The 24,428-nt window shown below is 38.8% G+C and overlaps 1 protein-coding gene across 1 annotated transcript in view; it reads right to left on the bottom strand.

Annotated features, from left to right (window-relative positions):
* EPS8 (epidermal growth factor receptor pathway substrate 8) overlaps nt 1-24,428 on the bottom strand; it is a 2,217,981-nt gene that overhangs the window by 182,375 nt on the left and 2,011,178 nt on the right. The window contains exon 11 of the mRNA XM_044087279.1: nt 6,476-6,587. Within this exon, the coding sequence (XP_043943214.1) occupies nt 6,476-6,587 (112 nt within the window). The remainder of the gene's footprint in view (nt 1-6,475; nt 6,588-24,428) is intronic.

Genomic DNA, 24,428 nt, shown 5'->3' with positions numbered 1-24,428 from the left:
AAATAATGGCGTCATTGTTTGTTACATTAGACCCAAACTTGAGTATGGAATAACAATATGGAAAGCCTATAACAAAACAAACATGATTAAATGGGAAAAAGTACAACAGAAATATACCAAGGGTATCCAGGGATGAGAAAATGTAAGTTATTATGGAAGACCATAATATCGGAGTATAGTTTCCAGATCAGACAGCTGGTTAATGCAGGCAGTAAGGGGTGGGCATATTATTTGGCTTGCTGGGTACACACAGGGTAGAGGGTTTGATTCCCAGATTTTATTTGTATTGTGCCTAACCCTATTGTAGAATGTGGAGGATTTGAAGGGCATTTGTGTTGCAGCTTGTCTAACAAATGTGCTCAGAGCTGTGAATCTTTTTGTCATTTTGGGGCCAAGTATCTGACTAGTAGCTCCTTAATTGGGTAGTTTAAGATGGATACCTAGAAACTTTGCAATTTCATGACAGCAATGTGTTTAATTTGTTTTCTTTGCAGGTGGGGAAGAGCAGTCGGTGACTTGAAGGAAGTGGGTCAGCAGTGGAAGTACAGGTACCGGTGGTTGTCTCCATCGATAGAATGGTCCACAAAGGTGCTCAAGTGGGGGAGCGTGAAGTAAGTAACAGTCACAGGCTTGCCGGAAGTTATTAGAGGTAACTGAGTCTGATGGGCTGGATGTTTTGGTGGTTGGAATGGTGTACAAAGAGGTCACAGGGAAGCTTTTTACTCACGATTCTTTAGGGTATGTATGTTGTATTTGGTGCTGTTTGGGTAATGTGTCAGCAAGTGAAGAGGGTGTATCTGGAGGCTGGGTTAAGCAGGGATGGGGAAGTTTACAAGAGGTCTGAGGGTTCTCGCAGATGGAATGGATGCACAGCCATCATAGGCATAGGAAGTTACCAGGTTAATGGTTTAGGGCTCGTAAGTCGGTTATTTATCGATGTTTCATTTATGGTTATTGTGCAATTTTATTTGAAAAATAGGGTGCGCTGCAGGGGGAGGCTGGGTTGAGGCGTGGTAAACAGCATGATAAGTTTAAGTTATTCTGTACTTGGGGTGGTTTCCAGACTAATGGTTCTAAGGTTTTTCATAACCTAGCCATGTTCAGGTAAGTGAGATTTCACAATCCAGAGTGCAATGCATGTTGTTCTTTAAGACGGACAAGGGTGAATGTTGTCCATGTCCTTAGGGCACATAGGTGGAGCCATAGGGTGAATTTGTATGTCTGTTTTTTGTAAATGGTGGTATAGCAGGATTATGGATGCTTTTAATTTCCTTTGTCTAATCATTAATTTTTTTGAGACCTCCTGTGTTTGTAAAAGAGTGATAAGTTTATCTATAAAATGAAACCTTGTTTTTTCACAGGGGCATCTGTTGTATTGTTACTATGGGAGTTGAGAGGCAATTTTATGGGGATCTTTGGTAGGACAATTTAATTTTCAGGGTTGTTTTGCATCTGGTAGTGTCTGCATTTTATGTAGTTGATGAATAAGAAATGCCCTTGGTGGTGTATAATGGGAAGTAAGAATTTGGATTATGTGTGTGTGGAGTATTTACAGTCTTTTCTTTTACAAATCACTCTGATTGCAGATGGGGACATGCAGAGTTGGCATTACTTGGGGGACGGAAGAAAGGTGGATTTGACATGCGAGAGAAGAAGCGGAGGAAAATTTTGGCTGATGGAGCGGTATGAAAGCAGGTCACGGGTTGCCAACAGTACAGCTGAATATGGAGTTGTTGCTTTGTGGTGTTTTTCTTCCCTGCATTCACAAGGTAATGTCTTGTTTTGGTTAGATCTTGTATGGGGAGCACCAGGGTTGAATTTTACACTATTATATGGGTAGCGGGGGTCTTCTTTGGATTGGGTCAGATATTGTTGCAGACATCAGGGGTACGGGATTAGTGGGTTGCATTGCATAAGTTAGGTGGTAAGCTAAATGTGGGGTTTGGATGGGAGGATTTAGCTTTGAGTTATTTCAGATGACACTGGGTTGGGCTGATTCACTATTTTCTGGATGGTAATAGCGTGTGACTGGGTGGCATCGGGCGTTCTCTAATTTGTTGGTATATTGTGCTGGTTAGTTTTGCCTAGCTTGGTCTATTGTTGGTGGTGTTTTTGGGATTGTACTGCTACCGGCCATGATGATGGTTTAAGTGTCTTATTCTTTATATGTAGGTCAGTAGGTAGGTGGTGTGATGGCAGTATTTTATTAAATGGAATTTAAAGAAATTTAAGATGGGTATTACATTAATTGGACAGCAAAAAAAAAAATAAAATTGTTCATTGGGCGATAAAATAGAGTCGCAATGTTGTGTGGTGGCATGCAATTGCCTCAGCATGACTTCAGTGGCAGTGGGCTTAGTAGTGGGTCCAGTGGCTGTTAATGCTCTTGCTATCATTGCAAGGCTTCCATTGGTCAGGTGGTATGGTTTAATTAGTTCATGGGCAGTAGTTATGACAGGTGATGAGGTTATGGTTTGCTACCTTATTACCGAAGAGGGGTCTGTGGTTTGTTTTCAGCTGTTAGGTACTTGGGCTGTTTTCATTAGTTATGTATAGGGTTAGGAGGTATTGATTTTGATCTAGATTGGTTAGGGAGGACTGGATACACCGAATGATGTTTGACCTAGTGCCTTACTGGTGATTAGATTGCTGGAGGTTGGTTGGAGAGAGGGGGAACAGCCTGGTCAGGCTGGTGGGCAGAGAACAGGGGCAGGCTTGTCTTCTTCTGTTCCCCCTCTGGTGTTGGATGTGCAATTCAATAAACTGGGAAAGAAAGTGAGTGGTTGCTCTGTTGGATAAGTTAATAAGCAAGCAGAGTTGCTTACATGGTTGGTGGTGTAATTCAATAAACTGAAGGTGAGCGGTGTAACACTGCCTTGTTAGTGCAAGGATAAGTGAGCAAGTGGGGGGCGCTGCTTATTCAAGGGTGAGTGGTTACGCTGCCCTTATGGCTATTTTATCTTTTCTTTCATGGATGTTATTATAGTCTGTGTCATGTTTTGGTTGAAATTAATAACTATTGGTTAACACTCATGTTTATGGAAGTTTAATAAAGGTTGTCAAATGTCATTAGGTGTTGTGTGTTTATTAAAGTGGACCAGGACGAATGAGGTTTGGGGTAGACCATGTTGTCTTGGGACATTTTCTAGTGGGGCTGGATAAATAGAGTAGCAGGAATTAAGAGAATAAGGGGAGGATAGGGTTAAATGGGATGGAGTGGTGTTTAGGAGGAAATGAGGTAAGGGTAGGGAGGGGCTTAAAGGTTTTTTGTCAAGTGTAACTGAGGTAGGAGTCACATTTTTGGCATGAACTTGCTACCCTCCCTCCCCCTTTTTATTAGTGGGTATCGTGGTTACTTCAGTTTGGGTAAGGTGGAGAAGAGGGGCAGGCTTTCCCTCTCCTTTTCCCCCGCTGGTGCTGGATGTACAATTCAATAAGTTGGGAAAGAAAGTGAGTGGTTGCTCTGTTGGATAAGTTAATAAGTAAGCAGAGATGTTTATTTGGTTGGTGGTGTAATTCAATAAATTGAAAGTGAGTGGTGTAACGCTGCCTTGTTAGTGCAAGGATAAGTGAGCAAGTGGGGGATGCTGCTTATTCAAGGGTGAGTGGTTACACTGCCCTTATCGTTATTTTATCTTTTCTTTCATGGATGTTATCACCTGTGTCATGTTTTGGTTGAAATTAATAACTATTTGTTAACAATTATGTTTACAGAAGTTTAATAAAGGTCATCAAATGTCATTCAGTGTTGTGTTTATTGAAGTGGAGCAGGACAATAGCCTACAGAGATAAACCACTAGTGACGGAATCTAGAATGAATAGAAATGGATGTCAATACATAAGAGTTATAAGAAAAGTAAAATACCTGCAAAAGCATTTTATAAAGCCGTGCAAACATGCAACATCAGAAAGCAGTAGTCAAAATGTAAAACTGAAATGCTTCCCTGGAACTGTAATCAGAAAGATAAAAATATGAATTTGTAGCCTTCACTAGCATTGTCGCCTCACAGCAAGAGGTTCTTCTGTTCGATTCTCAGCTGGAGTGCCTTCTGTGTGGATTCTGCATGTCCTCCCTGTGGTTGAGTGGTGTTCGAAAGACATGCGTAAATGGGCATGCCTTCATTGAAGGTTGGGTGTCGAGCTGGCACCTCGGCACTGTAAAAATCTACTGCCAATCATTAGCGGACCGGAGTTCCACTGTGGCGACCCCTAACCGGGAAAAGCTAAAAGAAGAACTACCACCATAACTGCTTGCAAACTAGAAAAAGGATTTAAAACCAGGCAAATACATAAAGAGAAAGGAGGAAAAATTGAAGAAAATGGAAAGGAAACTCATAGCACTTTCAGATGCCACAGAAAGTGAAGAAAATGGAAGAGAATTCTCAGCACATTCAGATGCTACAGATGACCAGCAAAGGACATGAACATAACATATTTGTAAGGCCATATGGAGTCAAACATAACTGATTTAGAAGAACATGACATAAGGAAGAACACAAGGCTGGTTAGAATCATTTAGAAGGTGGGACCTGACTGCATTTCCTAAAACAATGTTGGGGGAATGGACAGGCCTAGACGAAGGGGGGGAGGGGCAACTTTTAAATATAGTTCTTATAAACTTAGAAATATGCTAGTACAACATGCTTCATGTTAGCCTGCATTTTCTAAATGATATAAAGTCTAAAACCCTAACCTGTGTGGTTATTTAGTGATTTGTCATAAAACAACAAAAGGTTTGAGAAACAGACTAAAATGTGAGTCAAAAATCTGGACAGTTGAGTGGAATGCATAAGACAGATGATGATGATGAGATAGTGGTGATAGCCACATCATAAAGGAAGAACAGATGGGCAAATAACATATTTTTCTGCCATCACACATTCATAATGTAATCAGTGGACTTTGTATCATTGCCTGACCGCAGCCTGTCTGAAGTTCCTCAGAATTCCATCTTGGGTTTCATGATATCCCCATTTACAAATAATCTCTGTGCATTTCTACAGCTTCCAAACAATAATCTAGTGGATACCCAAAGGAATTCCAGGCTTATCTCTTGCAACTTTACAAATATATTCATAAAAAACTTCTGGAAGTCTTGCAAAACATAAATAAAAAAAATAAATAAATAAAATCTCTGATAACCGTTCTAAGATGTACTCAGTATCCACATTATACTTCCTGGACAAAACTCCTGCAAGGTTAACGCAGGAACCTCAAATACTAACGATCCACAGAAACTATACTGTGAATTTCAGTCATCATAATGTTTTCTTTAAGAAGCTGTCCTTGTAGACCAGTTTACCTGAAGTCCAGGAATTTTCTTGATCCTGAGGCAAAGAGGTAATTCTCCCTCTTCAGAAAACATACTCCCTCAACACAGTCTTTCAACCTCCTGCATTTATTTTATCCTTTATATACTTCTGAAATATAGTTTTAAAGTTTACATTTCTACCTCACACTACTAAATGCTGGCACAGCTACTACATAAAAAGCCAAATATTTACCCTTTCTCCAGTGTCCTACAAAGTACACCTCATAGAATAATGCCTTTATTTTTTGCACAGGCTATCATATACCACAGCCCCAAGTTTTATTTATTGACTACCTCCTTCATTTATTTCCTTATTAATTTATTTTTTATTGCACTGTTCTCTGGAGGTCTTTTTTCCATGAGATCAGAAACTCTGTGCAGCATTAACTTCAGAAATGGGTTGGGAATCTTCCTAGTAGACCACCTAGTGGGCAACCTTAAGGTTATCCAAGCTGTCTCTAAAGTTTAACAATTCCATTGTGCTACATTTTTTACGTCCTATTACTTGCAAACAGCTCCTATTATGTATACCTATACATAATGTCTGCCTTTTCGTTTTCTCAATCACTAACATGTAACTCATGTTTTACTGTACAATCTGTCATGTGCTTGTGTAAAAACTGCAGAACATTTCACAAGCTGGTTTACCTACCCAGTTAAGCAACTAAAATTAAATAAATTGATGCTCTTTAGGCACAGCAGAGGGGATCAAACACATTATAACAAATGGAAACGTGCTCAAAGATATCCAATATTATCCCAAGATTTAAACCTACATACAAGTGAGCACCTGTAGAATTAGGTAAGAAAGAGCAGGACCTCGCACCCTCATATGCCTTCTTTTTCATGCCACGGTGCTTTCAAATGAAACTGTACTGCATTTGCTTAATGCAAACAAACTTGTACTGGATAAATCTGTGCAGTGCAACCAGAAGCCACAGTGGACCTTTTAATTCTGAATTTTCATTACTCAAAGACCTTCACTAGTTACTACATGAAATTATGGTGGCACTTGAAAGACAGCCCCTGCAAGGTACACAGAAGCCATCTCACAGTCTCACATTAACTGCCATTTCATTCTGTCTAAACAAATGTTAGTTTTGATAGACAAAGAGTAACTGTTCTCCAACTAGCTAAACAAGTGTCTAGGATGCACTGCATTACCTCTAAAATATCATCCTTCAGGACAGATAACTCATTGCTGTTTCTTGCCACGAAGTCATATTTAGATTTGGCATATTTCTTCAACTGTGCTTTGCTGTGTGCTTCTAGGTTCCTGTGGTTGAAATAGTTCAAAAACATCAAATATGAAGTGTCTTGGTTAGCATAATAAAATATGCATTTGCTATGGCAATCTGTTTGTTGCAACACAAAACAATTCTGATGAAAACAAGGACCATTTGACTTGCTACAAATTACAAATATCAGATACGATGAATATATATAAAGATGAACAGTAATAAAAAGATACATTCACACTCCTCATACGATGAATATATATAAAGATGAACAGTAATAAAAAGATACATTCACACTCCTCACAGAATTCCTGAAAAGCATAAAAAACTATTAATTTTGGATGCCTACGTAGTCTCTGTAAATGAATTAATTATAAATGACTTCAAAGACTGTGCTTCATAAATTTGATATCATTAAAAAAAATAGAATATATCAAAACTACTTGGGAAAACACACTGGGGCTTTTCTACCCTGTTAGATGTGGCCAGAAAGTTTGGTGACTTCTCCGAAACCCGTAATAAATAAAAACATATAACAATACAGTTCAACAAATAGTTTAATACCAGAAAAAAAGTACGTAATTCCCAACCAACCTCCAGAGAATTCATAAAAACAGAAGCTCAGTCAAAAAAGTGAATGAGTTCACCATTCCACAGACACCCCAAAAATGCATCTCCTATTACTGAAGCTGTCACGAAGATAATTAGCACGTCTAGGAAAAGGGATCATTCCCAGCACTGGGAAAATATGCATAAGTTGTAATGCAACACAGAAGTGCAAGCCAAGGCAAAGCAAACAACTTTCAGCCTACTAATCTACTGTCCTTGACATCACAAATACTGAAAAAGTGGTGCGCATACATCCGATGATCAGATACTAATCAGGTACGGCAAAAAAGATGTGCTACTTTCAGTTTTAACAGTTTGCTCCTAATGAAGTGCCAGTGAAAAATCAAACCAAACTGTATTACTTCAACACAAAATGGGCTTAGAATTACCCACAGCACAAACACTGCTTTACTTAAACTGGTAACTTCTGTAGCAACTAGTAGAGTATGGTATTACTGAAAGGCATTTGTTTGCATATGTAGCCACAGAATTTCTAGACTTATTCTAAGGCACTTGTAGTCAGCTATCAAGTCTTTAAACTTCAAAGCCTTGGATATTCTAAAACCAGTGGTTCAATGTCTACCTCAAAAACAGAACTCTTTGTGCTCTGTGACAAAGTGAAACATCTCACAGCTGCCCTACAAATACTGACAACGCATGGACCTCTTCTATTTACTACTCTTAATAATGAAAAGTACTTTCACACCACTGGAACACATGATTACATTTTGTCGTATGCAACAACAAACTCACAAATCTCATTTGAGTTTTTTACAGCAGCTACCACATTCTCAACAGATGAATTAAGTAAAATAGCCTAATTCTTAATGAAAAGAATATATCTTTAATGATATCCCACAAACCAACAAAAAAAAACTGCTGTCTCAAATTTCCACTCCACCCCGTCTATATCCACAGACCAATCAAAGCTATATAAACCTAAGAATATATGAAAATAAATAAATAAACCTCCATGAACTTACTGATGACATTATAAAGGATTTTCACAAAAATGGAATTATTTATTTATTCCTAACTTTAAAAGAAAGTAGTGTAGAACCTCTTTTCTTGGCCAAAACTACTCTACTGCACAACTGCTACCATCAATCCAGGCATGCCAACACTTCTTAAAATATCCACTGTATTGGTTGCAAAAAAAAACAAACAAAAAAAAAACTATAAAGTACTTAACTCAGCAAGATGACTATAGAAAAGGCAAACTTTTATTAACCACAATTTGTTGCATAGCTCAATACGGCTGTCACTAATTTCTGAGCTAAAATGGCACACTTCTAATTGATAATTAAAAACATTAAAACTAAAGCTGCCTACAAATAAACTCATCTCAAAAACAGATGACAGAGCCACAAAACTATTTACCAGACTTCCAAAATGGAAACACTACCTCTTTAATTAAGGTAACACAGTTTCATCCTTCCAATCACTCTGCAAATAATGTCTAAGGGGCCTTAATTCCTTCATCTCATTATATTATATAAACACATTTGTTTCCCATCTTCATCCTTCATAATTTAATCACATCTTGTACCAACGCCTTCTACGATACAGCCAGTACCTATATTCTTACCCATACTATCTCCCTCCACCTTCCATACCATACCCAGTTACTTCACTACTCTATGTAAAATAAAGAATTCCATTACTGAATTTTACTCTCAGTTACACCACAGCTTCTTAACTGTCAGGGCTGTATATAATATAAATAATTCCAATGCAATGCAAATTGTCCTCAACATTCTCATACACATTACAGCATATCTCAAAATGTTTACTTAGGCACAAATGAATCAGTGCAAATCTGTAACTATTACAACAGCTGTTTTGTCTGAATTCTTACAATATCACATGTGAACTTCTACAAACCCTACACATTTGAACAAATGCCTTTCAATAATACCATACTCTACTATTTACCTACTTAACTGACCCTTGTGTTGACAGTATGCTAATAATCTCTTTATAGTTCCCAAGTAAATATTTGTGCATTTCTTTCAGCTGCACAGATATTACCTATTCTATACATAAGCATGTTATTTAAGGTAAAACTTTGACAAAGAGGAACGATCATTAAAAAAGCTATTATAAACTAGCTAAACATGCTGTTCGACATTCCTAAACTTTGTACTTCTTGAAAGCATGTGAATTCATGGTAAAAATGAGCACTTACTTTCTTATCAAACAGCACAAGTTTTACTAAATTATAAACAGGCTTTTTGTAAACCCCAGTCTTTCTACTTCTTTTGGGCTTTGCACATCATGTCCCTTTTGAAAACTGTTTTTTGTCTATTTATTTACCAGGTTAGTCCCACTAGGCCAGTGGCCTCTTTTCAGGGGTGACCCAAGGTAGCATTTATTTTAACTAGGTGAAATTTGGCCAGGGTACTGGGAAAATTCCATCATTCTTCTTTAGCACTAGCTGGCACCACAGGGCTATCACTAGTGCTTGGATAATTCCATGATGGAGTAAATGTGAAGATAGAAGGTACTGCCAGCCATGCCAGAAGAAGTAACACAGTGGATGTATGACTTGTGCTAGCACAGCTAGCTGGAATTTTTGTAAATAATTACACGTCATTTGTATATCAAACTGATTTGTACAGATGCTTGTGCTGAAAATGTACTTGTGAGGTTTGCTTGTGTTAAAATGTATCAATAGTGCACCCTGCTGGAATGAAATGTACATGTATAACTGTAACTGAATTAAATGTATATGTTTTAATAGAGGATACTGGGACAGCAGAATATAACTAGCTAGCTTACTTTAAAAAAATAAGGGAAATGTAAGTGAGCTGTTAAAGCATTAAAATGGCACTCCACAGTGCTGAATAGGACTGGAGATGGTGGATCTGGAAGAAGTCTTTGTTCGTTGGCTCAGTAAAAACAGAGGAAGACCTAGGCACGGCCATAAACATTTAGATGTGTATTGTAGCTGTCTATGCTAAATTCCTGTCTCAGCTTCATAGGGGGATACTGTCAGAACCTAGAGTCATGTGACCAGATAAAGTCATTCTGCAAGCCACCTTGGATATTATATTTTACAGTGAGTAATCTCCGAGTACTGAGTATTCTGTTTTGGGGAACATGATTAAAAAGACTGCTCACATATTTCATTGCGCCTTGCTCTATTAAGTAAACTATTGGGGAACATTAATGATATTAGATTCAGTCAGGAATATAGTAAAGCTTAGTTCAGAGATTGTTTTTCTTTATTTGTGTGAGTCTGTCCATCAACATTATTTTCAGTATTGCCTATGATTTGAACTCTGTTGTTTACTGTAAGTATATATTTAGTATTTTCTTGTACTTTTGTTATTTACTATTAAATATATTTAAACTTTTTATTGTGGCTGGTCCTTTTTAGAAAATATTTAAGCTTTGAGAGTATTTGCACATATTTATTTGGTGATAACTCTGGCAATTCCTGAAAGCCCTGCTCTTTGGTTAACATTACCATTTGTATTAGTATTAATATCACACAGTATAAGTGGACACCCTTTGTTAAGGGCCTTAGACCAGTGTGGAGTGTCTGGTGGCAGTGATAACTACCTTATACTCTGGGCAAAAGGGGACACAGCAGGAAAATCTGTGACCACCTTTCCCAGGTGTGTGTGTGAAATCAAATCTCACAGTATGCGTGTATCAGCTACTTGGAGCATGGACACCAAGCACTGGGCTTACAGAGAGGGTGTTGGAGGTCTTGGTTTGGAAACTTGGCTGAGAACATAACTGTACAGCTGTACCAGTGGGGAGTATTGTTGTGGACCTGAAGGGAGACAGAGATATCCAGACCCTGGGCTAAGTGTGTTCCCTGTGTGCTCTTAAAGGAAATTATTATTGATGCAGAGAGGTCTGCATCTGGAAATATCAAGTGTATTCACTTGTATTCCAACTACACGTCCCTCTCCAGTGTCAGTGGTGAGGATTCAGGGTCCTTGATTACTTGCCCAGTGCGAGGACATCACAGTAAACATTATTGCTGGAGAAATTTTGGAGACAGAAGAAATCCTACTTGAGGAGGTGAAGAGCGGCAGTCTGTATCCAGAGATATTGGAGAACTTGAAAAGAACCAACTGAAGAATAGTGCTATGATGAACCAAGTGCTACAGGAGCAGAAAGATAATGAAGCTAGTAATGTGACAGAAACAGATTACAGAGGCTGAAAATATAGAAGCATGTTTGGCTGATTGGAGTAATTAGTTTTAAGAATATGCCTTTGCAACAGAGTGATGAGGATAACAGAAATTAAATAAAATAAATGAAGTGTTCTATATGAAATAACAAGAAGCAGTGTACAGCCCAAGTGTAAGTATGTACCTGTCAGGAACAGAAGGGCAGTAGCTTCAAAAAAGACCAGTGATAAAATTAGAAGCAAAACCAATGTTACTCCTGACAGGTTTGTAGGTAAGTGCTAGGCTAGCTGCCCTTGAGGGCCAGCCTAGCCAATTTCATTTTTTGAGAGAAACATACAAAAATAATAAAATTATTAAAGAAGTGTTATGAGATTTTGGATAAGGAAAGAGCATAAAAATTGAAAAAGTGGTGATACGGGCATGCAATGAATAATTAATGTGACGATACAAACATGCACTGGTGAAATGAAAGAAGCAGGATGGGAAATGGAAAAAAATAATTAATGCCCATGTGTCTTTTATATGCAGATAATTTAGTTACTGTAACAAAAATATAGTATGGCTGAGGGAAATTGAGACAACGACAAAAAAGTTGAGGCAAATCTGTATTAAGGATAACACACAATACAATCAGAAACCTTTTCTAGACCCATGTACCAATCAACTTGTTTACCTCAATTAATAACCATTAAAACCATTTAAAATTACAAAATGTCTACAAAGCAAGAGAAAAAAGAAAACATTGTTTTAAATCAATTCATTACTTTTTATAGAAAACCTTTAGTCTCCTAGCCTTCAAGAAACATTTTATATTAATAGTATTGTTTAAACCTGGCGAACTATCAGCACCTAACATTATTTGCCAGAGGGTCTCCCTTCTGTTCAACTTTGTTTTTATAATCCCCTCCTCTCCTATCTAAAGGAACTTGTTCAGCTACTATAAACATAACCTTTTTACATTTTGGACTTTTTAATGTCTACTTATGGTGTGTCTTTCGGCTTTTCCCGGTTAGGGGTCACCACAGCGGAACTCCGGTCCACTAATGATTGGCAGTAGATTTTTACGTGCCGAGTTGCCAGCTCTGACGCACAACCTTCAATGTATTCTTATATAAGGCATTATTTTCTCTTTTTAATAGCATACAAATGTTCTTTAATTAGAACGTCCAGTGTTCTAGTAGTTATGCCTACATAGTAGGCATTGCATCCACTACAGGAATTAACATAAACAACCCCTTTGGATTTACAATTAAATACACCTGGTATCTGTATAGTGTACCCAAGATGCATTAAATCTATATGCCAATCCTCCATTATGAACCTACATATTGTGCAGGTTCCACACTTGTACATCCCCTTGGATTGTTTTATTATAGTGTCATTGTTTCACTTTGGTTTGTGTGAATTTGTTAGTTTAAACCTGTATTAAGGTTAAGTTGAACAAAAAAGGAAAGGAAATAAAGAAAATACAAGGAATATATTTTACTAGAAAAGAGATAAGCATATTAGGTATCAGGTTTGGCAAAAGCAGAAAAATAAGAGAACAGTGGAGAGAAATTCTGGATGGAATAAAGAAGTTAGTTGGAAAAATGAAAGTTATGTTTTTAATCGAAACATTACATCTCTGGTCTCTGACTGGACACTGGAACAGCAGGACTGGTGCCTTTGGTACCCTCTAGTGAAGGCAATGAACTCCACATATGCTCAAGCTGTCTCCCGCTCATAACTACTTCCTGAAGTGAATCCTCCACATACAGGATAAAGGCATTACAAACTACATAAACATGATATCTTTCACATCTTCCAAATTATCTCCATAGATCTCTCAAGAATGACAATTTGGAGGGCAATGATGGATGAGTTATTGCAGGGTCCAGAATGAGACCAGAGAAATCTATTGTTCTAATAAGTACATAACCTGATTATTTCTCAGGGATTGTCTGGACCCTGGACCAGCAGGGCAAAATCCCTGGTTCTTCCAAAGGAAGATCTTGCTCTAGAAATGTAGTCATGGCTTTAATGTTTAGCAAAAGTATGCAAGGAAGACAAAGTAGGATTTGCAGTGATATCCTGGAGTGAGAGATTTCTAAGGATGGCCATAGACCTGACTTGAGCCCAGTCCTTTGGAGGAATAGGTAACATCTTGCCTGCCTTGTCAAAGCAGGATGAGATACAGTTGATGATCTATTTTTCCAGAATAATTTTGGAAATCTTGTGACCCAGTTTCACTTGTGAAAAAGTAACAAAAAGCTACTTATCTTTTCTAAATGTTTTAGTATGAGTCAAGTAAAATTGTCACTGTCTGTGAAAATCCAGGAAATGTAACATGTACTCTCCTTTAGTAGAGTATTTTGGAAAAATTCAAATAAATGAATATACTAGTTCAAATTGGTCTGCAATGTGATTTTAAGTAGAATGGACAGTTTGGTTTAAAGGCAGTCTCTGTCCTGATGGAAAACAATATATGGAAACTGAGAAGATAAGACGTTAAACTTCTAATACCTCTAACCACAGTACCAAAAAGGCCATCTTCCAAGAAATTATTTTAATATCCACAGAGCTAGAAAGCTCAAAAGGAGGTCCTGTCAAGAATTCTAATATGAAATTTAGACCCCAAGCTGGTGATGGTCTAGTTAAGAGGGTCACAAATGAAAACCACCTTTAAGGAAGGCTTTGCATGGTCTATGTGTGGTCAATGAAAGACTTGAAAAGCCTCTGTGAAACGACAAACACTAACAGAAGAAAAGCTCTCTTTTTTTTCTATAAGTCAATCAGGAAAGTTAGAACCTCTTCTAACTGAGCAGACAAGGGAGATATTCTATTGGACCACAAGGAAAACTTTTTTCAATTTACTTTTATAGATCTCTTTGGTGGAATTTTCTTGAGAGGCCTTAATGAGAATTATTGACTCAGGGGAGAATTGAGTGTTTCTCGCCACCATGGGAACTGGAGAACCAAGTAAGGGGAACCAAGTCTGACAAGGCCAGAATGGTGCTATGAGAATGAGTTTGGCTTTGAACTTTTTGGCCTTCTCCAGGAATCTCAGAATCAGTGGAATTGGAGGGAAGGTATTAGGGATCTTGGGAGGCCAGTCATGGGAAAATGCATCGTGAAGAGACTATCATTCTGGAGGAATTATACAGAGAAATAAAAGGGCACATTGTGTTGAATGGCAAAGCAAAATGTTTGCAGTAAGGCTGTACCTATTTTTTAAAAATACTGTTTGCTACTTTGGAATTGAGAGACCATTTGAGGGAAGCAGAATTTGTCTGCACAATTTATTTGCAATCACATTAGATGTTTGATGGCACAGTGGAGCAGCGGTTGCGTTGTTGTCTCACAGCAAGAGGTTCTCTGGTTCTATTTTTGACTGGGGTGCTTTCTGTGCAGAGTCTGCATATCCTCCTTGCATGTGTGTGTGTTTCCTCTGGGTGCTACAGTTTCCTCCCAACGTTACAAAGACATGCATTTGCAGCATTCCTCCCCAGCCTCCGCTGAAAACTGGGTTTGTTCCAAGTCAGACTTTCCCGGTTAACAAATGTTAAATACATAAACAAATAAACAAATGTTCATAGTATGTTTAATGCTATTAGAAAAGTGTGCAAAGTCATATCCCATTCCCACTCTTGCATGGCTCTGTACAGAAGATAGGATCAGGTTCCTCTTGCTTGCTGATGTTCCATATTACTGCTATGTTATCTGATTGTATGGAAAATGCACCCCGAGGGAGCAGACACTGAAATGTCTGCAATGCTTAGAGGACTGTCCTCCTCTCATGAACACTGATGTACAAGCAAGCCTCTTCTGCTTTCCATAAACATTATATCATTTTGTTTCTGAAGTGCCCCCAAGAAAAGACATATCTTTGACACTTGGCTTGGTAAAGGGGAGATCCTAGTGTCAAATTCTGAAGATTGTTCCATCATTGTAGGCTTTTTCTAACTTCCTTCAATAATGTCATTGAATGATAAATTGACTGGTAAAAGCTTGACACCGCTGGGTCCAAAGAATTCACTGTAGAATCCTCATTTTGAGCCTAGCATGAGGCACCATTTGATGGAAAAGGCATTAAATCACCTTCAGAACACTCGCTGCTGGTGGCCTGTCTTGGGAGAACCTTCATCTATAATGGCTGAGACTCTTTCTCTTGAAGTAAACTTGCCAGCTGACTTTGCTGATTTGGCCACCTATGGACAGCAACTCTTAAGATGGTAGCAGACTGGATTTCCCAAGTTGAGAGTGATTCCCAAAGACAGACAGACTTGAATGTGGCTGCCAGAAGCCAATTGTCCAAATATGGAAAAACCCATATTCCCAAGGGTTGCATACGAGCAGTGATCTGTTCCATGCATTTTGTGAGCATCAGAGTGAAGGGCAGAGTGGGTGGGTGCTGTGGTGAGGGCAAAAAACTGAAAGTGATTGGCTCTGACTTGAAAGCAAAGGTACTGTCTGGAGGCCAGATTTATTTTTATGTGAAGAAAAGCATCCTAAACATCCACAGTGCACATCTGATCCCTTTCCGGTAGGCAAAGGATAACTGACTTCCCTGTTACCATCCAGGAAGACTCCACCCTCTACATATTTTTTGAACTGACCAATATCCTTGATCTTCTTGGGGACTAAAAAGAACCTAGAGTAAAATCTGGATCCTCTTTGGTCCCAGGATCTCCTTGAATGCTTTCTTGCTGAGGAGGCTCGAGCCTCCTTTACTGCTTCTTCTCTCTATGTGGGTGGCACTAATGAGTAATGAGACATCTGCACAGTTGAAGTTGTGGAAAAAAAGAGAATGAAGTGGACTCTAGATACACTTATCCTTACCCATGAGTCCAACTTGATGGCTATTCACACAGGTATGTACAAGGAGAGATGACTTCTGACCGTCTCCAGAAGGGAACAGTCAGGCAACCCTTCAGGAATCACAACAGGGGAATCCTCAAAAGTATACCCTACCTCCCTCCCTGGTTGTTTGGACCCCCACTATCCTTGGTGCAGTGACTGGATTGAAAGTCTCCCCACCCAAAACCCTTTTAACCAAACAAGGATTTACTTAGTCCTGAGAATCAGCTGTGCATCTCTCCTCACCCCTCTGTCTTTCCTCTACAGGGTGAACTTCCTTCATATCTACCTGACATGATAATCTTGTGTTTAAGGGTGCCGGAACCATAGGAGAGGGGGAGGGAGCACCCCCACCTTTACAGCTGCAAGACCGTCTTTTCTAGCCTAGTCCAGCACCAAGTGACATAGGCAATTACCTAGGACCCCCCCCCCCCGGTGGCAGCTTCAACAATTAAAAAAAAAAATAAACTCCTATGTGGTGGCAGCGTCTTCTTTAAGGAGGGCCCATGCATGTGTATGTCACCGCAGATTTAAATACAGTCCACACTTAGGTGCAAAATTTATACTTCCGCTGAAGGAGATAAGTATGTGTGCAAGTGCCTACCTGATCACATTTGTTGTTGCCCAAGGTACAACTCTTAAATAGAGAGTTTTCCAACTTTTAACCAGATTTAAAGGAGAGTGCGTTTCAGGCACAGCTTTTCCCTCCCGACATACTTCCAAGTAAGGAGAGTTTTGTCGTTTTCTGCTCACATATGCTGCTGGATTCATGTTTTCTGCTCACATATACTGCTGGGTTCGTGTTTTCTGCTCACATGTGTTGCTAAGTTCATGTTTTCTTCTCACATGTGCTGCTGGGTTCGTGTTTGCTGCTCACATGTGCTGCTGGGTTCGTGTTTTCCACTCACATATGCTGCTGGGTTCATGTTTTCTGCTCACATGTGCTACTGGGTTCGTGTTTTCTACTCACATATGTTTCTGGGTTTGTGCTTTCTGCTCACATATGTTGCTGGTGTGTGTGTGTGTGTGTGTGTGTGTGTGTGTGTGTACAAAATGCCCCAGTTAGGTATACCTGGCGGTTAGTGTTACTCAGGCTCAAACCCTGTACCTTAGGTACAAGAAACAAAAGCATGAGTTCTCTACCCATTCCACCACCTGTGATTCAAGGACTGGAGTCCATAGCTCTCAAATGTCTAGATTTTCTTTCACAGAATATTTAGCTCATACTTTTGGTCTGTTCCTCTTAAAATTTGTGGTTTTCTGGCAAATCACTGAGAACTGAATTCACTAAATAATGATAGCCCTTTAAGTTTCAGTCTTTTTGTCTTTCAGGAAACACATGATAACACAAAACACTTTATTTAGCAACTTTCTAAGATTTTACAAGCAATGTTTAAAATGTGTCCCTGGTTTTGGGCCCCCTCCCCCCCAAATAAAGTTTGGATTTTTCCAGATTTGTGTTGCGAAGTTAAGAGACTTAGTTGAGTGTGAAGTGGATTTTACAAGGAGCCGAGAGCTTCAGAGGTAGAGAGGTTTATTGCTGCTTATGCCAAGTATGTTTGCATTGTTAGTAGCCCAACAGGTAGTACACTTGCTTTTGATGCAGAAGGCTGTGGGTTCTACTCCCACAGTATGTAGATGGATTGCTGACACTGTACTGTTGTACTTGAAAGGGAGTGGATGCTATGAATGTCCTCCTTTGGAGGAGTTACCTAGTAAGTATGAACCTGTTATCAGTTTGCCATCCATTCCCTATTGCAATATTACCAGCTTATTTTTTTTAACGTAACATAGGCAATTTATTCTTCAAGGGCAACAGGCACTTTATTTGTAAATGAAACAATGAAATATAAAGTTGTTTGCTAGCAGCAACCTCTTCATTAGTTACACATCCCTTTAATGTGGAATTATTTAGATGACTTTTACTTCTGCATAGATTTTGCATATTTACTGATATTGGTGGATTGCAATGACAGAAGTTTCAGTGGCCTTTTATGGTTGAAATTTTCTGAAATGGGTAGTTTTGTTGTTATTGATTCATACATTTTGTTTCATTGCTTACTAGAAGACTGTTCAAAACTACAAATTTAAAATACATTCTAACAAGTGGTGCTGCATTATACAAGGAATATAATTCAATACAATCAGGAAAGTGAAACAAGGAACGCATACATGTAAGCGTGGTCCTAAAAATGTGTAAGGAGCCTACAGTTTGAAAACAGCCCAGAGGTAAGCTTAGTCCGCCACTGGCCAGATGCAAAATGAATGTGGATTTTCATGCCATTTCAATTAATGCGAGCTTCAAGGGCAGAGAAGTTTATTGCTCAAGCTAAGTCTATTTTCATTGCGAGACTGTATTGTTTGTTTAACAAATGGCTCAGTGTTTGTGCTATTTTACTTCAATTTCTGTAATCATTGTAGAAGTAAATAAGAAAACAGCATGCACACTGACAGGCTTGAACAGTGTTTATGGTAACTGAGGACAAACAGCCAAGTAACGGAACACTGGAGTGGCTGGGGAGGGGGCTGCTACTGGAGCGGTAGGGAGTTGCTGCAGTAGGGGCTGCTCTGCAGGGGGGGAGCTGAATCTATTACCCTGCCTAGGGCCCCGTTTAACCATGATCCAGCTATGGTATTTTGCACGGTTTACTAAAAATTATCAGAAGTTGGATTGTAATGACAAAGTGTCAGTTGTAAAAAAATAAGCACTTTTGTTTCGTATTTGACATTAAAGGAAAGGAAGCACTTTTTTTTTTTTTTTTTTTTTTTTATACAACGGACACTTCACTGTTTCATTCCAACTTCTGATAGTTTATGGTTTTCACTGTTATTTAATAATTAATAATAATTAATAACAGTCATATTGTTGAACAAGTCAGTGCAGTTTGGTGGATTGTGGACCTCAACTTAAGTGGCAGCAGCCCACCTAGGCACATTCTGGGCAGTCATTTATGAAGTGACAACAGTAAAAATAATGACAATGATGACGATAAAATAAGACTTAATGCAGGCAAGAAACCGGAATAACGTTGCTGTTACTGTTTTTCAGAAGTTAATACAGTTTCTTCCTTGCCTTAACTCATTTCTTTTCATTAATGTAAGTTGGCCCCAGTTTTGTTAGATTTTTAATCTTGCCAGAACATTATTTAAAAGAACAATAAAAAATATTGTGCGATTTTTATTCTGCTTATAAAAAAGTTATCAAGTTTCTTGCCTGACGTCATGCCTTCAGTTAGGTTATTTATTATTATTGTTAGTTATCAAGTTGCCCAGTTTTTGTCATACTTCTTTTTTTATTTAATTGAACAAATTAGGAAATGCTACAGGTCGAGCTTGAAAGTGATAAACAGCTTTTGATCACAGTTCTTATTTAAACTTCAAAACCTCATAGCTCAAGGGATAAGACCAAACAATTAATGGATCGGGATAAAGATCAAAACTCCAGAATCAGGGGCAGATTTTAAATATAATATTGTTCTTATATGCTTTGTTGCTAGAATAACAGGTTTTGCATTGGTCTGGATTTTCTGAAAGATGTGAAGTCTTTAAGTCTGAAACTCAAGCGTCTATCATAAACTCAAGTTTTGCAATCCTCATAAATTTGCCAGAAAATCACACGAGGAACAGACCAAAAATTTGACAATATCAGGGACAGTCAAACATATGCTCTGATCTCTCAACCTCTTAGGCCAAAAATCAGGAGAAAGTGTGAAAGGCTCAAAATCTTGGGCAAATTTTAAGCTTTACTTATCACCAAAGCAATGGATGAAGGTAAAACAGTTCACACCACATTACCTTGACCTGACCAAGCCTTTGGACACAATCCCCTATTCAGGTGTAGTACAAAAGATGAATAAAATAGGAACAAACACTTACATCACTAGCTGGATTGCCAACTTGCTCACAGGATGTAGGAGACCAACACAGGGGAAGTTACCTCTAGAAAGAGACCAGCCACCAATGGAGTCTCCCAGGGTTCAGTGCTGAGACTTTCTGTTGGGCATGTTGTTGTTTTTCTTTCGGCTTTTCCCGGTTAGGTGTCGCCACAGTGGAACTCCAGTCCACTAATGATTGGCAGTAGATTTTTACGATGCCGAGGTGCTAGCTCGACGCCCAACCTTCAACAAAAGCACGCCCATTTGCGCATGTCTTTCAAACGCTACTCGACTGCGGGGAGGACATGCAGACTCCACACAGAAGGCACTCCAGCCGAGAATTGAATGGGAGAACCTCTTGCTGTGAGGCGACAATGCTACCGCTGCACCACTGCGGCTTTTTTTTACATCTCAATAGTAAAGGGAAATACCAAAGGGCTTTGGTCAACTAAGTTTGTAATGAATGCAAGCTAGGAGCAGTTATTGAATTCCCAAATGACTTAACAATAATGCAGGATGGTTTGTCCCAAACAATAACTGGTGCCAGAATCATGAATTGAAACTAAACATCCTTTGGGAAGTAATCTACTCCAGGGAACTGTCAAACTGACAATACCCCCTGAGAGCTGACACAGTTGTTTGGCATTTGGGAACTTGTGTGTACAGTGACCTAAATTTTGACCAACATGTGCCCAGAGTCATAAAGTCTTTCTATATTGCACAGCTTATAAACAAATTGAATGTGACTAGATCTAGAGATGTTATGGTTCCCCTTTACAAAGTCCTCTTAGGTCAATCATTTTGTATAATGCCCACTTTGGCATGTACCTGTCCAGACCCATGCAACAATCGGAATACCCACAGAGATACCTTACTAAAAGGATAAAAGTCCTAAACAATAGGTCTTGCATGGACCACCTCAAAGATTTAGCACTATACTCTGTATCCTACAGAGTCCTTCAAGGTGACCTGAGTCTGGCATGCAAGGCATCCTCCAACCTGACACTGATGGACTTACATCAGACCTACATAAGATGAACATCAGCAAGTCAAATGACATCAGGAATACTCAGCCCAGGTATCTAAACTGAATGTTGTGGAAAGATGGATATACATCAGGGGATACCACTGTTACAGCACAGACTATCCATTCAAGTAAAACAAAGCTTTTCCCTGTCCATATTCAGATGCAACTTGGATCTAAGAATGGGTAACAAAAATGTACTTCAGGATTGCACCTCATGCCACTGATGGATAGAGGCAGATCCCAAGTGCTGCGTCGCATACATGGGTCCCCCTCAAATTATCTATGGTATGATCAGTTAACCTCACTATGGCTATCAGCCATGGGATAGGTAAGACCAATCAGGAAATGTTAATTTAAGCACCAAAAGGGAAATTGGCTAAGCTTAAAATGATCTCCAAGTGAACCTATGTTGGGGTAGCAAATAGCTTTAAAAATTGCCCTTTTTAGATCACTAAATGCCCCTCTCACCCTCTGCCCCCCCCCCCCCAGCCTTCAACAGCTTCTGGCTCATCTGCTTGTGTTCCATATCATGTCCTCTCATCATCATCTTATTTCTACAACAAGGAGAGTTAGACCTCCTCTAGTTTATAGACATACCCCTTCATCATCAAGCCCACCTCCCTTATGCTGATTTTCCAAAGGACATATTCAAGTAGGCTGATGATCCTCTCCATTTACATTTTTCAAAACTGCACGCAGTACTAAAACAGTGGGCACACCTAAGCTCAGCAGAATGTAAACATTACCTCTTAAATTCTAAAGTCCTTCCCTAGGTACACACACCTCAGTGCTGTTTGCCAATGCAACTATCCCCTCACTCTACACTTGATGGTCCAATTCTAGTGTGGTCAGCAGCCTGAAACCCTTTTCTTGTACTATCATTTCCTCTCGCAAAGCTGATGCTGGGAAACTTTTGTACACTGTTCTACAACCCTCAGCAATCCCACATCTCATGAAAGAGTTCAGTATAGAAAGATCAAAACTATTTTTTTTTTTTGCTTCCTCAATGGTCAAGGAAGGTGAAGTTGCAAAACACCAAGTTCCTATAAGTATAGGAAATTTTCCCTGTCCTGGATAAGACTCTCCTCCAGGGATATGACAACAGTCAGCTCCACCATTACAGCTTGCCTCCTAATTTAAATCTTCAGATCCAGTTAGATTTTCTGGCTAGAGTATTAGAAGTACATGAGGCTGGCTAAGGTAACCTTCTACCATACACATAACGTCCCTAAGTGGAAACAGTTCTCCATCCAGTTACAATGGCACCCTGTACTGCCCAAATTTGGCAGCTTATAGCTTACCTGGAACTAACACAGGCACCTTAGTTACTTGGAAGTCAGTTAATTCTTGGCCAATATGCATGCTAGCTATTTCTCCCTGTCATGGTCTTGTGGAAAGAAGGACTGATCTCCAACACTAGTTGGCCAAACACATCCTCAAAGAATTTCTATACGTTCATTACCTTCTATCAGTGAATTGCTCCTTCTCTTTTGTGGGACCTGAACTTCATCTTAGACAGGGTTGCCCATCCCACATTTAAAACAGACTGCCGGTTTAAGAACACCGAAGCTTGTGTCATGAGAATTTTTTTCTGTGGTGGTTATTACAACTGTTGCAGGATTTGTGTTTCAAGCCCTTATGCATGGTGAAACGTTTCTGATTTTGCTCAAGGATTTTTGTACCTCTGAGGAACAACTCCAGTTTCTTTGTAGTTGGTTTCCTAGGTTATCATCTTTCATATACAAAGACTGCAATACTTCAGAATGAAAGTTAAGTAAGAGGTGACCAAACCAAAATTCCAAAGCTGATTTTGCCATCTATGAAATAAAATTATGACAACATTTTTGAAAATGTCATACGCACAGGTCCTTTGTCTCTTCCACACTTATTAAAGGGAAATTATGACTGCATGGATTTGTGCTGTATACATTTACCTATATGTTCAAAGGAAATGAATGCAAAATACATCTGATTATCTTAAAGATTTTGCTCTCTCATAACACTAGCACCTTTAATGGACAACATAGATCAGACTCTACAGTAATTTCATGCATAACACATATGAGATGGTAGACAATCATATCACTGGATACAATACACAGTTCAACAAAAATACAATAATGGGACCATGTACTTAATGACAATGACCTGATCCTCCCATGGATGGCATCAATGCAACTCCCAAATGATAACTAAGCTACTCACATTCATAGCTGCAGAGAACTGTCCAACTTTACTGTTTTCAGAAATGTTGACATGCAATAGGCCAAACCAAATCAACTAATTTATACTCACAAGTGTGGGCAGTTAATCTAAAGCATTTATTTCTTGTACTGAGTAAGATGAGTACAGTCCTGCTGGGATTCTTACCAATACAGACATAAGCCAGCACCTGATACTGAGTTTGCAACTAGTTTAGTTGGTCTGACCATAACAGAACAGATTAATTTAGTGGGAGAAACAGACTATTGCAGCAAGAAATCTAGCACACTCCATAAATTACCACCCTAAAACTACACAGAAAATTCCAGCAAAGCCAAATCAGAATAATTCATAGAGATATGCATCAAACAAAACAGAGCCCCTCCACCAAAGATGACATTCAAAGAAGCATTCAGAAATGTATTAAACATCTACTACCCATAAATGAATGCATACACTCGAAACCCTCTGGGCTAAGGGCAAATTGTGCTGAAATATGATAACATGTTAGAGTTGCACATTTCTCACACTTTTTGCCAGGATGATTTCTTTGTACACAACTCTAAATGTATTTTATATATTATTTGTCACCTCTCTGTAAATCTATTGTACGTAATCTAATTTTTTTGTGATATTTTTTGTACATACTATACATAATTCTAGTATTCTACATCTGTGTGCTACTCCGTGTCAAGCTGCAGTGTGTAATACTATCTATTGACTTTAAATGTAGCTCAGTGCACTCTCTTTCCCAGGAAAAGGGAACATGACTCAGTGGGCCTACCTAATTCACAAATTTGAAACAAAAACTAAAAACACTGTGAGTTTACTCTGTGCAGTTGTGGAAACACCATTATATACACTACCTCAGTGTCAAAATGAGATCTTTAAATGAGAGCACTACCAACTGTCAAAACCAAAAATAAAGATTACATTGTTTTTGCACCTTTCCCCTTGGAATTGGGTACAGTATATGTAAGAGGCAATGGGGCTAGAGGACAAAGCTTGCCATTGAGATTAACAGCTCCTCTACAAAAAAAATGTTTTTTTCAATGTGCCTGTGATAGAAATCCCAAGAGAAGGCCAGCAAAATCTTCCAGACAGGCAGAAATAAATGCCAACATTTAGGGAATGTTTACTGGACTACTGTATTCTGCTATGAAGACAATATAAATTAAT

Source organism: Protopterus annectens, chromosome 11.part0, assembly GCF_019279795.1.
Source record: "Protopterus annectens isolate FY-2018-M chromosome 11.part0, PAN1.0, whole genome shotgun sequence".
Classification (NCBI taxonomy): Eukaryota; Metazoa; Chordata; order Ceratodontiformes; family Protopteridae; genus Protopterus; species Protopterus annectens.
Note: the sequence above shows the minus strand (reverse complement) of the source record. Positions and strands in the feature narration are given on the sequence as shown.